The 13,753-nt window shown below is 35.7% G+C and overlaps 1 protein-coding gene across 1 annotated transcript in view; it reads left to right on the top strand.

Moving 5' to 3' along the window:
• Nucleotides 1–13,753, top strand: part of LRBA (LPS responsive beige-like anchor protein) — a 356,226-nt gene that overhangs the window by 85,486 nt on the left and 256,987 nt on the right. Inside the window, exons 31-33 of the mRNA XM_088526587.1 lie at nucleotides 6,802–6,880; nucleotides 7,201–7,334; nucleotides 10,212–10,273. Of these exons, the coding sequence (XP_088382713.1) occupies nucleotides 6,802–6,880; nucleotides 7,201–7,334; nucleotides 10,212–10,273 (275 nt within the window). The remainder of the gene's footprint in view (nucleotides 1–6,801; nucleotides 6,881–7,200; nucleotides 7,335–10,211; nucleotides 10,274–13,753) is intronic.

The following is a 13,753-nucleotide window of genomic DNA, read 5'->3' as shown; positions in this document are numbered from 1 at the left end:
AAAGCAGGCATACTATGTTATATTAACTTGTTTTTAGTATAAGTGGGTTATATTTTGAGACTACTTTTTTGTTACTTACTTTAAATAACTTATAAATCAGAGTATGTGTCCAAGACCTTTTGCCTTAATGTGAAGTAGGAATGAAAATTATACAGATGTGCTTCTAGTAGCTTTTAGCCTGACCTCCATTTCAGTTTTGATGCCAGACTAATTGCTTTGGGTAGTTTTTTCAGGGGCATCAAAGTTGAGTTTATAAGCAAGCGATCTTTTGAACCTTATTATTTCTGGTCTTTCCGTAGGATATTTAACCTTATATGCTGTGCCAAGGCATACTTTTCTACTTAGGCATGATTAAGTCCCAGTTGTTTTCACCCATGAAGTTAAATGTCAGTACTTCAAACTGATTTGCATCTTAATCAAGGGAATTTCAATCTTTGCTTGATTGCCAGATGTTTCTCTTTACTGTTTGAGCTTTTTGCTTCTGATTTTGCTGATCTTGTATACAAATTGCAAAGACTAAGAGGAGGGAGGGGGGAGAAAAAAATCCATTCTCATGTGCCACTCACATCTAGACTTTGCCCTCAACTGTCCATTTGAGGAAATCATAAATTTGTTTCCTGTCTGTGATATCAGAAAGAAAGGCTATTGAAATATAGTCCACTTCCCTTCTTTGCAAAAGATTTTTAAAAAATGGCTGTAAAATTGCAGACAGTAGCTCTGTACTAATTTAGGAGTCAGTCACCTTTGGACAAGGAAAATCAGTTGTGTTTGCAGTACTTTAAGGAATACTCACTTTGGACAGCTCTGTGTGGTTTTTTTTTTTTTTTTAATAAAACCTCAGATACTTTGAAATTGTGATTAAGAGAATTGTTCATGTGTTAAGTTCTTACCTGTTTTCTCAATTAGATAGAAGCTCTTTATATTAAATACCTGAAGTCATCTACTTTGAGTAGGAACAAATCTGATGAGCACTTCAGATTTACCGAATAGGTTAAAAAAAAAAAAAGTGCTTCTGCACCTGTAAAATGCATAAGAAATCCAGACAATAAACAATACTGATGAAGTTTAACTGTGCGACCTCCAGAATGTCTGGGAGATTTGGCAAAAAAATGGACATCTAATCTGAACTGATATGCATAAAAAGAAACTAATCAGGATTAAAAATAGTAGACATGTTTAGACTGGCAAACTAATTAATTGAAAGAAAAAGTGAAGAGATAAATGAAATCATGCCTTAAACTGATTAAAATGTGAGACTGTATTTCTTTTTCTCTTCAGTAGACTAATGGCATACAAACAAAAATTCTGCATAACTGGAGTAGTTTTTATTTGTGTTGAACATATAAATTGCACATTTTAACTTGAAATGCTTTTGTGTAAAATAACTGACTTTTTGATATGAAGGGACAAGTAGAGTCAAGTTTACTATTAAAAAAAATAAAATGTCCTTTGCCAAGTTCAAACCACATGTTTGTTAATTTTTTTTTTACTAATTTTAGTTTACTAATTTTTTTGTTTTCATGTAACAGAAGAAAGTCGATACAGCAGCTAGCACTCATATGATGCCTGTTAGCCTGTTTCCTTAGTTGATAAGAAAACCGTGAATTAATTCCTTTTAAAAAACAACAGACTATGGTTTCAACAGTGAATAGAAATTGTGGTCCTTTCCACATTTTCAAGCAAGGCTGTGTATGTTGCAACATTTAAGCAAGCTTTCAGCTCCATTTTCTAACCTCAAAGGGTTTCTTTAAGGTGGGTTTAATAGGCATTTGTTTGATATGTTTTTAAAACTGATTAAATAAAGAAGCTTTTGCATGTAATGCTTTACTCTGTAGACCTGAGTCACTTCAAAGCAGAGATGAAAGCAAGATATGGATATTGAAGTGGGATTAAGCAGCAAGTGACAGTGTTTAACGTGTACTGTGTATATGAGCATCATTTGTGAATAAATTTTATCTAGTGCAGGATTTCTCTTCCACCTGCAGTTGTGATATCAAAAGTGCTTCGTTTATTTAGAACATATGTTGAAGCATTGGGCAGTCTGTATGATTCCCAAGCTTTCCATTCCCATTTATGTACACTCAGAATTTATCAATCTGCTTCCCAATATTTTTTCTTAAACGTTGTGCCTTGCTTGTAGCTCAGGGTCTGTGAGTATCTTGCCAGATAACCCTTAAGTTTATCCTAAGCTCACAGAGCTTCATATCAAGTGGATGTGACATGCCTTGGCATGTCATAGGTAAAGTGTTGACAGGTTGGAAAGATAACCATCTAAGCTCACTCTGTTCCTCTGATGCTCTGAAAGAGGGTGAAAACATATTTTTGCCTCAGACAGCACGGCCTTTTAGCAGAAGACATTTCTTCACCTTTATTAGCTCAATTCACTGGGTATTTTGCAGTGCAAAAAGCTGCTCTTGTTTACAAACCTTCTTCTTGTGATCTGAACCTGGGGCCTGTTTGGAGTGAGTCTGCAAAGGGCATTCCATGGGAAATTTGGGGCAGTGCCCCCACTGATCCATGGGCAACTTTCTAGTTGCGGCCCGGATAGGGCAGCACACTCAGGGTTGATGTGTTGCTGATTGCCAACATCTGGTTGCCGGTCTGCTGGAATTGCTAGTCCAGTCCTTGCAAGGTCCTGGAAAACAATGAACCCCAAACCAGTGGGAGAAAATAAAACTTCTGTGGCCTCTGTTGAATTGATCACTTGCCTCTTATATAGGGTGCTACTGAGCAAACAGTCTGGCTTGCTGGATTTTCTGAAGAAAGGAAATTAGTTGAGTTGTTTCTTCCATGAAGGGATTTATAGGCTGAGCATGAGATTTGATGCAGTTAGAGATTTGAACATAAGATATCCAGGACAGGCCATTGCAAAGGCAGGGCTAATGTTCAGAAAGGTAAGACTTGTGGAAAGTGGCAGAGCTGCTGGGAATATCCTTGTAGGATGGTTTAGTGGAGTTCTTTGAGTTTCCTCTGTCTTTCCTTTGAGGCTCACAGAGTTGCTAGTAGGGTTTCAGATGCTCCTGATTTGAAGCATCTTCTGTTCCCATTGTGTAAAGTAATAAACAGGGCCATGTCAGAAGCTGAGGTGAAAAAGGAGGTGGGTATTGGGAAAGTACTTGGAAATAATCATTAAACGGAAAAAATAAAAGGATTAAGGAGTTTGACTCCCGAATTCTCGTCCTGCATATGGAGAAATGTTTTTTTTCTCTTTCACTTGCTTGTTTTGCAAGTGATTTTTATAGATAAGTGACCATATCTTGAAGTCTTGCAATAAAGTAAGTTACTGGAAGACAAGCTCAAGTATGAAAAGTGAGTGTGAAGTGAGATACTGTCAGTGCAGAAGTCCTCCAAGAAATTAGTTGGACTACTGTAAATATTTCAAAGACAACTCCAACTTTACAGCTAGGGTAGTTAGCAAAGTCTAACAACACTTTTCTATCCTAGTTATTAGTGATATGCGGTGGAAATGGTTTAATAATATTTCAGTATTTAAAAAAAAAAAAAAGGTTTTGAGCAACTTCCCTTTAGAAAGTGCACCAGTTTCATGGAATCTGGTTTGGTTTAGCTTACAGATGTGTTTATGTAACAGATCCCTTATATTAGCTTGTAAAACCTTTCATGGTAGTCTTTCATAATACACTTCCAGCCCAGGAAGTGTATTTTCGAATGAGCTCATTATTTTACTTTTTTTAAACAAAATTAAACTGCTACAGTTATTTAATTCAACGCTTTGTTTCTACCTTATCTCCATAAAACTACAGTCTAGCATGTTTTGCATGTGTCTTTCCAGTGTGCTTTGTATAAATATATATGAAAAAGCATAAGGGACTTGAAGAAAGAGTTTCTTTAATAATATTTTATTGCTAGAGACATTATTTGTTTAGACCCTTGGGGACCTTGAATAAACAATAAGCTTTCACTAGAAGGGTGCTAGACAGATGATCTATTTGCATTTTCTTTTATGTTCTTGCAAATGTCTGTAAAACTGTCAGTTTGAAGGAGCCAGTTTATCAGTGAAAGGATAAGGAAGAGATAAGTCAGTTTAGTTCCACATGTTTGAAGTAGCTACCGCACTTACCCACATGTGAGTTGTGGATGAAAATACGCTACTGAAGTATTTCTATTTTTTATACTAAATGAAGAAATAACCAAAAAACAAAAGCAAAATGCTTTTGAGTTAAATTCAAAAAAATGTTTTCACAAAACATCACTATGCACATTAATATCCTCTAAAAAATGGTATAATACCAAGCCATGGTAAATCTGAGTTTCATCGTTTTTGGTAAAATATATGAGTTTGGAATGTAGACTTTAATGATAAGCATAAAGCAATTTGTGTCATAAGTACCCTTATATAATCTGCAAATAGAATATCAGTTTATAGAGGTACATGTCCTATGCTATTGTCAAACTCAAACAGTGGCTTTTCTACTATTTCTATATTGAAAAGTTGATTTAACTAAAAAGCTTCAGCATTTCTATGTTTAAACCTAATCTTTGTTATGCACGATTTATACACAATCCTAATTTCTAGAAGTCATATCATTATCTGTGTTGTCAGTGATGTCCTTTCCTTCTCACCTCATTCTAAAAACAACAACAACAACAACAACAACAACAAAAAAAAACAACAACAACAAAAAAAAACAGTGGAGTTTACCCAGGACTAAGAACATGTGCTTTTATTAGCCTCACATTGGGCATTATGCCCTTTATTATCCTTACAGATGTTTCCCCTCATTTTTTCTTAATTTTTCCTTCAAATATTTTACTTGTGACTTAAAATGCATTGAATTATTTTCATCTCATTTAATCTTGAAATGCATGCCACTGTGCTGCACTATTGAAAATGATTCTTGATTCTACTATACATTTGATATGATGGGATTTCAGGTTGTGTGTATTTTTGTTGACTTTTTAACATACCTAATAACTACTGGGTTGCCTGTCACAGATTTTAAATATAAGAAGCAGCATACATGCATTTATATAGTAAGACATTCTGCATGTTCAGAGGGTTTTCTTTAATTTGAAAGCTTTGACCTTAATTTTTTTTTTGTTATCCTATGCAAAAGTCAAAATAAGAGCTTCATAGTAAAGCTTTATGGAAGACATAAATGAATTATATGTACAAAATCATGTTTTTCCAATGGGAAAAGAGAAGAAAGGCCAAACCTCTTGCTGTTCTGGCTGCAGTGGTTTGAATCATTAATTTCAGAAAAGTGGCTCCTCTGAATTTGAAACGAAATTTGAGGGAAAAAAAAAACTTTTGCAAAAAATATGTTCTTTGGGGAAATACTGTGTTTTGGAGGAGTTTAAAATGTGACAGGAAGAATAGCTGTAGTGTCAGGCATCCATCCTTTGATATCTTTTTACAAATCTATCTACTCAGTCAAGTAGAAAGTCTTTGAGAAGTTGCAGTTGGCACATTTTGGTGGGCAATTTCAAGATCTTTGTGGCTTATTTCCCTAAAGGTTGTATTACAGTGAACTTGCTCCAAATGATGGGATGATGAGGAATTTTTTTCTATAGCTGTATTTCTGGGGAAGCAGGCATGAGAACTGTGGTGATTAAATCCTTTTCTTTAATGCCTTTTCTTTTAATTACCTTTTTTTTTTTTTTTCTCCTCATTCTTTCTCCAGCAACATGGGCATTTCAAACTGGTGAGGTGAGAGGAAAGAGAGTAGGACAAGGCCTTGGCCTGGGAAGAGATAGGATTGCAGATGGCCCAGAAGCAATCATGCTCTTGGGAAATACACAGTAATCTGTCTCCTAAGATTCATTCCCTTCTGTAGTTTGGAATGCAATATAAGATTTGTGAGTTTCACCATTCCTATCCTGGCAGCAACTATCTGTGAAATCTCCAGCTGTCTTGCCTGTTGCCTCCTTGTCATTGCTAATACTACCCATACTGCAGTAGGAGGTTGTATTTCCCTTTATATATGGAATAGCAGAGTTTAGTATTTACATATTTACAGATTCCCAGCCTGCTGATGAGACTAATGTAGTGTCAATTTGACATAACACTATTTTTCTGTGTTTTTGTAAGCCTGGGACCCAGTCTTCCCTATCAACCTTTGAATAATTGATGTGGCCAAGTTAATAACTCGTAAGTGAGGTTATACCACTGCCATCACGGTAATGGTGCTGACAGTGCAAAGGAGAATATGATCATAGCTGTCTCTGTTAGAGTCCCTGCGTGGCAAAAATGTAAACCAGGATGTTGAAAGATCCTCACTGGTTATGCATGCTGCATAATTTTGGTAGAAATCCATTTTAATTTTAGAGAGAGAATTAAGGGGTTTCTGCGTAAGCTACTTAAAATATGATGAGTACTTCTAATAACAAGAAAGGATATTTTAAAATGTGTTCCCTTGATTTTACATCAGTTTTAAAGTACAAGAATATCAAGAAAGAAAGATTATGTTTCAATATGGCATGTGTGTGTGTCTAAGATTGTAACTGTTAAATTTGCTAGAAAAGAATTATAGCTGATAAGGGCAGAAGATATCACTTCAGCATGACTTCGCCCACAATACACCTTGCAAGCTTCCCTGAATTACTTAGAGTTGTGTTAGAACAAAATTTAAAAATATTTTTGTGGCACATCTGGTAAATATGAAGGTAAATAGGTAGGAGTTTTATTGAGGGGCAGGGGGAAGTGTAGGGTTTGCCTAATCTCTCTCTCAGTTGATGACAACTTCCTAGAAATTGAGCTTGAGGTTTTAGTTTCTGGTCCAGTTGTCCATCCTCTGGCATGTTTTCTGATATGATGAGTTTGTTTATTACTTTTTCCTGTAGGGAGAGGATCATCTAATTCGAAATTGCCTGCAGTTCCTGCAGTTTCTTCAGTACCTGAGGATTCTGCCTCAAATATGAGGTAACTTCCAGTTGAACACCTGGACAGCTGTGATGCTGATGGTTCTTTTTTTTTTTAAATGATTGATGTTGTTATATAACAATCTACATTATAGTGAAATACTATGATCTATGTTATAATCATTGTTTATGATCAATACCTAATGGAGTGGTGTATGCTGATTTCTGTGTTGCTGGGTTTTCATCCCTCCACAAAATCTGGGAAAATAACATTTAGGGGATTGATTCTGTGCACCTCACAAAGCATTGTCAAAAACTATTTCTTCTACAGAATTTCAGGAACTGCTTTCTAATCTTGTTAATCATATCTATTTTTATTAGTATTACAGATAGACTTGAACATGCTTTGGAAAAAGCCGCCCCACTTTTGAGAGAGATTTTTGTGGATTTTGCTCCCTTTCTTTCTCGAACTCTTTTGGGCAGCCATGGTCAGGAGTTGCTGATAGAAGGCACAAGTAAGTATCCAACCAGAAAAACATATATTTTTTGTTTTACCTCGGAGATTCGATGTCTATTTTTAATGTGGACTTCAATGTAGAGAGTTTCTTCCTGCTTCCTTCTCTCAGTACTGTTTGTTGGATTTCACTGTCTCTGGTTCCTTGTGCCTTACTTGTCTGCCAGAGATCATTGCCATTGCTTGCTCCTCTCTGCCATTCTTTTCCCTGCTTGTGCTACCTCTTTGCTTCTATCTCTTCTGATAGTTTCCACCATCTCATTAGATGGAGCCAACTCCTGGCAACTGGGTTGCCTCTTTCTTACTTTTTCAACTCCTCCAGGGAACTATCTCATAGAAGGTAATATATGAAATGTGCTGTGGGAGCCTTAAAACTTTTACAATATTTCCTAAGTGACAGGCTCAACCCTTGACATAAAGTTATGTATAGAATCATAGAATGCTTAGGGTTGGAAGGGACCTCTAGAGATCATCTAGTCCAACCCTCCTGCATACGCAGGGACACCTAGAGCATGTGGCACAGGACTGCATCCAAGCGGGTTTTGAAGATCTCCAGAGAAGGAGACTCCACAATCTCTCTGGGCAGCCTGTTCCAGGGCTCTGTCACCATCACTGTTAAGAAATTTTTCCTTAAGTTCCTGTGGAATTTTTGGTGTTTCAGTTTCCGGCCATTTCCTCTAGTCCTATCAGTGGCCACCACTGAAAAGAGACCATCACCGTGCTCTGCACTCCCTCCCTTGAGGTATTTATATACACTGATTAGATTCCCTCTCAGCCTTCTCTTCTCCAGGCTGAACAGGCCCAGCTCCCTCAGCCTCTCCTCATAGGGCAGATGTTCCAGGCCCCTGATCATCCTTGTAGCCCTGCGCTGGACTCTCCAGCAGCTCCACATCCCTCTTGTACTGTGGGGCCCAGAACTGGACACAATACTCCAGATGCGGCCTCACCAGGGCTGAGTAGAGGGGCAGGATCACCTCCCTCGACCTGCTGGAGACGCTCTTCTTAATGCTCCCCAGGATCCCATTGGCCTTCTTGGCCACGAGAGCACACTGCTGCCTCATGGTCAAAGTGAAGTAAGTACACAGACTGTATTTTGACAGTGAGTTCCTTGGGAAGTATGTTAGCAGGAGCATGTGAACCTGCTCCTGTCTTGCTGGTTTCCATTTGGAGTGCAGTAAGACAGGTAAGAGAAATTCTTCTCAAAGCTGTCAAACTGTGTGCTGTGGTACTTCTGAGCTGAAGATTCAAGTGCACAATAACAATCATGCTCTTCCTGGTGCTGGCTAAAGATTATTGAGCTGTAGTTGTTTTCTTTCAGTTGATGGGTTTGCCTTTAAATGGACAAAAGGTTTAGGTATGTGATGCAGTCACTAGTGACTGTAGTTGTCAAAGTTGTGTGTGTTGGAATAGTGTGAATTTAGTAATAAATGCCATTTTTTTTTTTGCATTTTTCTTAACTTCAATTATCATATAAACCACTTTATACACTATCTTTTTATTTTGGAGTGAATGTTTAAGATTTTATCTAGCTACAAGTCAGTTGAATTAGGCCCTGACCATGCTGCAGCTTTCAGTACCCCTATGTGTGAAGCTCATGTTTGCTTGACTTGAGGTGGTCATTGGCACATGAACAATATTTGTGCTTGTAGATACAGTTGCTTCATGAATATTTTTTAAAGATTTTTTTGAAACCACCTGTTCCTTAGATTAGAAGTACCACCTTGTATGTAGTGCTGAATATATATGGTCAACACTGTCACACAGTCATCATACTGATGACTGTTGATACAAAAAGTAATACTTCACTTTACTCCATTGAGTTAAAATTGTTTATTAAAGGAATTTATCTTGCTTGCTTCTCTTGGTGCTGTAAAGGAAAACAAAGAAATGACGTGATTCATGTCTTCTATAAGATTGAAAAGGATGACGTTCTGCTTTTGATTATATATTGTTGGGCATCACTTTAGTTGATAAACATTTTAATGGAAGCTACCTTTTGAGCAAATTTGTTCCGTTTTTTTTAATAAGAGAAAAGATTTTTTTCTGAAAAAAATATTTGTCAGGGAAGTATTCTGTTTAGTTGTATTTTCTTGTCTAAACATAACCATAGTAATCTGCTTTCAAAGTATGTTGAGTATGATATAGATTATGTACAGAGATTAATATTTCATAGATTGGATGATGAAATACAGTAAAATTATTGACAGTATTTGGACTGTTCAGACAAAAATAAATGCCTCGAACTAATTTTTGGGCCTAACAAAGCGATCAGGTATTTTATACACAAATCCAAAACAAAATGCAAATTACAAGTAATAATAGTAGTCAAATTAGTTTGTAAACAATTGAGAATGTATAATGGGTTACTGCTTGCACTTCTGCTAAGGTTTAGTGCAGGGTTAAGGGTCAAAGTACTAATAAGAGTGTTTGGGATGTCTGCTGCCATGAAACAAAATGGAAACTTGATTGATAGCTGGGGGCTGAAAGGAGTACGCGCAGTGGAGAAAGCAAAGGTCATAAAGCCATTTCCCTTCTCTGCATATGTAATGACCCAATCCTTCAAGAAATAACAAAATGTAGATACAGTGGATTAATATAACATATGTTAACCACACTTTTCATCATTTTGAAACACAAACATTTATGAAACTGTGGATAACAGAGGTAATGTTTTATTCCTAGCTGCATCTTTAGATGCAAGGTTTGGAATTTATGATCTCCTTGCGTGCTTTTAATTTGTACTGATAAAGTACAAAATTGATCTTTCCTTGATTCTTAAGTTGCTGCAGACAAAATCTATTGCACTTTAAAATATCTTGTGTTAAAAATTGTTAACATGTAAGTATACACTTAAGTATAATACTTTTTTCCTTTCTAGGTCTTGTGTGCATGAAATCCAGTAGTTCTGTTGTGGAGTTGGTGATGCTGCTTTGCTCTCAGGTGAGGTTTAAGCAATCAACATTCTCTGAAATTGTTGTCATTGGGCAAAATAGAAGTTATAGCTAAAATACATGAGATTGTAATGAGATTGTATGTAATGAAATTATATGCAAAGATTTTTGATTATTTTTTAAAAAATATCTTTGCATAGTAATTGCAGCTACTCAGTAAAAGAGAAAAGATACCAAGGGTTTTATGTTACCTTGCTGTCGAGCATTTACATAACCTTGATCTTGGTGTGCTTAAGTAATTCTATGCTGTCATTTTTGTAAGAGAAAATACGATCAACAAAATATTAAGGTTATGGAAACAGATTGATTTCCGCACCTTGACATGCTGACTCCTCTGGGATAAGTGGGATTTTTCCTTTTTGTAGAGGTTAAGAAATGAGTGATAAATACTTTTGAAATCCTGTCATACTTAATTGATTTGACAAGCACTAAGAATCTGAGAAAAGAACAAGAAAGCAACGCTGATTGTTAGCAGTTTGGAGCTTTCTACATTCCTAAATGCAGAGCGATTTTTAAATATCTAAAACCTTAAGAACTGCTCATTCCCGTGGTTAGAGAAAAGCCAGAACTCAAGGAACTAACTTAAAATTGTAATGAAAGAATTGCATTCACTGTTTCAAGCTTTGTGTTTTTCTTACTTTCTTGTGTATAGTTAAATAGAAGAACATTTTTATTGAGCCTTGCTCTTGGTGCCTTAAAAATGATACTTTTCTGGTAGTAAATTCCCCTACTTAAAACTTTAAAATAGCCTTTTTTAATGGGAATGGTATTGGTCTAGAGGTCAAGGGTTCTGACCCATTTCAAAACCTTTGACCTTCATTTACAGCCCTTATGGTTTGCTTGCCTGACAAATAAGGATAATGCAAAATTAATGTTTCTTCACATCGATTTATTCATTTTAGTGCCTATATTGCCAAATTTATTTAGACTGTGCTGATAGACGTTTCATGAATACAAATGAAAGAATCATAGAAGGTGTGAAAAATCGATAGCGTACATTGTCAATAAAGTGCAATAAGAACAATTACTTCTGGAGATTACACCTAATGGATTTTACAATGAACTAGTGACGAGTAGTTATATTTTCCAGTGAGCTTATTATTCTTGAATGTATTCAGAACTTATCAAGTTCTCCATCTTCAGAAAATATCATATATTCACCCTGACAGGAATGTAATATTTCCTAGGGAACTTTTTCAGTTTACAGTGGGTTATTCTGCATATTCTGAGTCTGTAAGTGGATGTTGTTCATGATATCTAGAATACGAATTGATAGATTTAAACTTAAAACACAGATTTTAACTTTAAAAAAAATTTTGCTACTAAGAAATCCATTTTAATATTCTGTTCATGTGTTAGAGTAACACAAATTTAATTGCTAACTATGTGTCTGACATCTTGGTGGTATGTATTTGTTATATGTAGTTTTCTGCATGTTGGCTGCCTGTTTCAATAATTAGTCATTGGTCTTCATCTTTAGTAGGATAATCTAATCTCCTTTAAGATCATGTTATGCTCTGTACTGTACGTCACTTTTTTGGTTGTGGGAAGTGGAAAGGATAAGGAATAAATGACATGCTCTAATGCATCTATTTGTCATATGTGTCATAGTGCCACTTAATGCTAATCTAATCAAATAGTGATCGCTTAGCAGTGCTCATTGCAAAAATTGAGGTTGTTCTTTGTAAAATAGTAGAAATAAAACAAAGTTATGAAGACCACAAAATCTTTTTAAAGTTACACAGCAGCTGTACTTTTGGCAGAATATGAAAAATAATGTGAGAAATGAATCTAAAATTAGCTCCAGATGTATACAGATTGTTCTAGGGTGATAATTACATTTTTCACTTGGAATTTTCCTAATTCAAAGAGGTCAGCATGGCAATCACAGAAGTGATTTATTTTGTTAAGAAGTGAACTGTCTTTTGCTACATGAAAGCTTGAGAGAGATGAAATTGAATTTCAAGCCGACATTTTACAGATACTGGGAGGAGATGGGGTTGAGCTTGATGGATTTTTTTTTTTTGTGGTAGTTTTTTGTGTTTTTTTTTTTTTTTTTTTTTGAACAGGATGGGGTAGGAAGTGAAGCGATATCCTTTTGCTAAAATTTTAATTAATTTTTAAGAGGAGATGGAGAGGATGAAGTGTCAAAGATCAAAAGATCAGGTCAAAAACTAGTTTTTAATCACATAAATAATGTGGCATAGTTATAAAGTAAGTATCTGCAAATTTAATTTGAAACTTCACAAATTTATCAGCCATCATTTTACAAAATTTAGACGGCTCTGATTAATACCTGTAGTGCTTTTCATGCTAACTTCTTTCAGAAAATTTGTTTTAAATATCGTATGGTGTTCTAAGTACTTAAATCTTTTCTCTAAAAAATATTTATTTATTTTTAATTCTTCCTCAGAAGCACAAAATGCGGTAGCAGCATCTTGCTAATAATTTTTTTCTCAAAAATATGAAAATAAGACTATTTTTCTGGTTAAGAATAGTTAAATATCTTCCTATGAAACAGTAATATCTTGGTTAATATCTTTTTTTTTTTCCTTTTAAACTAATTCGGGCACATGGAAAATTGCTATTGTGTTTTAGTTCTGTATTGACATTTTGATAGTGTTTAATGTTTTACACAAGGTAAAAAGAGAAACAAGTAGGAAACAATACAAAAGGCTTTTTCTAAGCCAAAAACTGATGGGTTTGGGTAGACATGCTACATATTGAGACGTGTGTGTCTGTGTGTATACTTATGTTTATATAAATCTATCAAAACATAAAAAAAATCCTTCATTTAATATTACTGCAAAGTGTTCCTGCTTATTTGACATTAATATCATTTTTTGAAAGAATCGACGTTGCATTCAAGGCCACTTTATAAAAGCGTTGTGTTGCTCATCCTAATTCAGTCTGACACACATTCCAATAACACTACCTCCCCAGCAGGGCTTAAAACTAAATTTATGGCTGAGCATTGTGAAGTGCATCATTTAAAAATGGTTTCAACCCAAAACATCTAATAAATAAATAATGTGTATGGCTACTCAGTAGCAGACTTTCCAGACTAGAAATCATTCCATCGGATACTCAACAGTCCACTATCGGAGAGGGCTGTCAGATAAATCTTATAGTAGCTGCATTCATGTCCTGTAAATCACATGTTATTGTCTGAGCCTTCTGCCGGGTCATCTATTCTTTTCCCATTTATCAGAAATGCATACAGTACGCTGAACCTGGAAGCACCATCTAGTCTGGCCTGGCATCCTGTCAGGGTAATTAAACCGGCCAAAAGAGCGAAGTCTTGTGTCTGATATCCCTTTTAAATGAGTGACCGTGGAATACTCAAGATGCATGTGCTATTGTGCTGGTGTGAGGCAAGGTCTCTGCCTGCTGGAACTCTGGTATAGGCCCCGAATGTAGCATTTTCATCTCAAATAACTCTCATGCTATATCTAAAACACCAGGGACT

This window comes from Tinamus guttatus, unplaced genomic scaffold (genome assembly GCF_059628265.1).
Source record: "Tinamus guttatus ecotype Peru unplaced genomic scaffold, ASM5962826v1 Tinamus_guttatus_pri_ptg000247l, whole genome shotgun sequence".
NCBI classification, from domain to species: Eukaryota; Metazoa; Chordata; class Aves; order Tinamiformes; family Tinamidae; genus Tinamus; species Tinamus guttatus.
The sequence above is the reverse complement of the archived record's forward strand: the minus strand, read 5'-3'. Positions and strand labels throughout refer to the sequence as shown.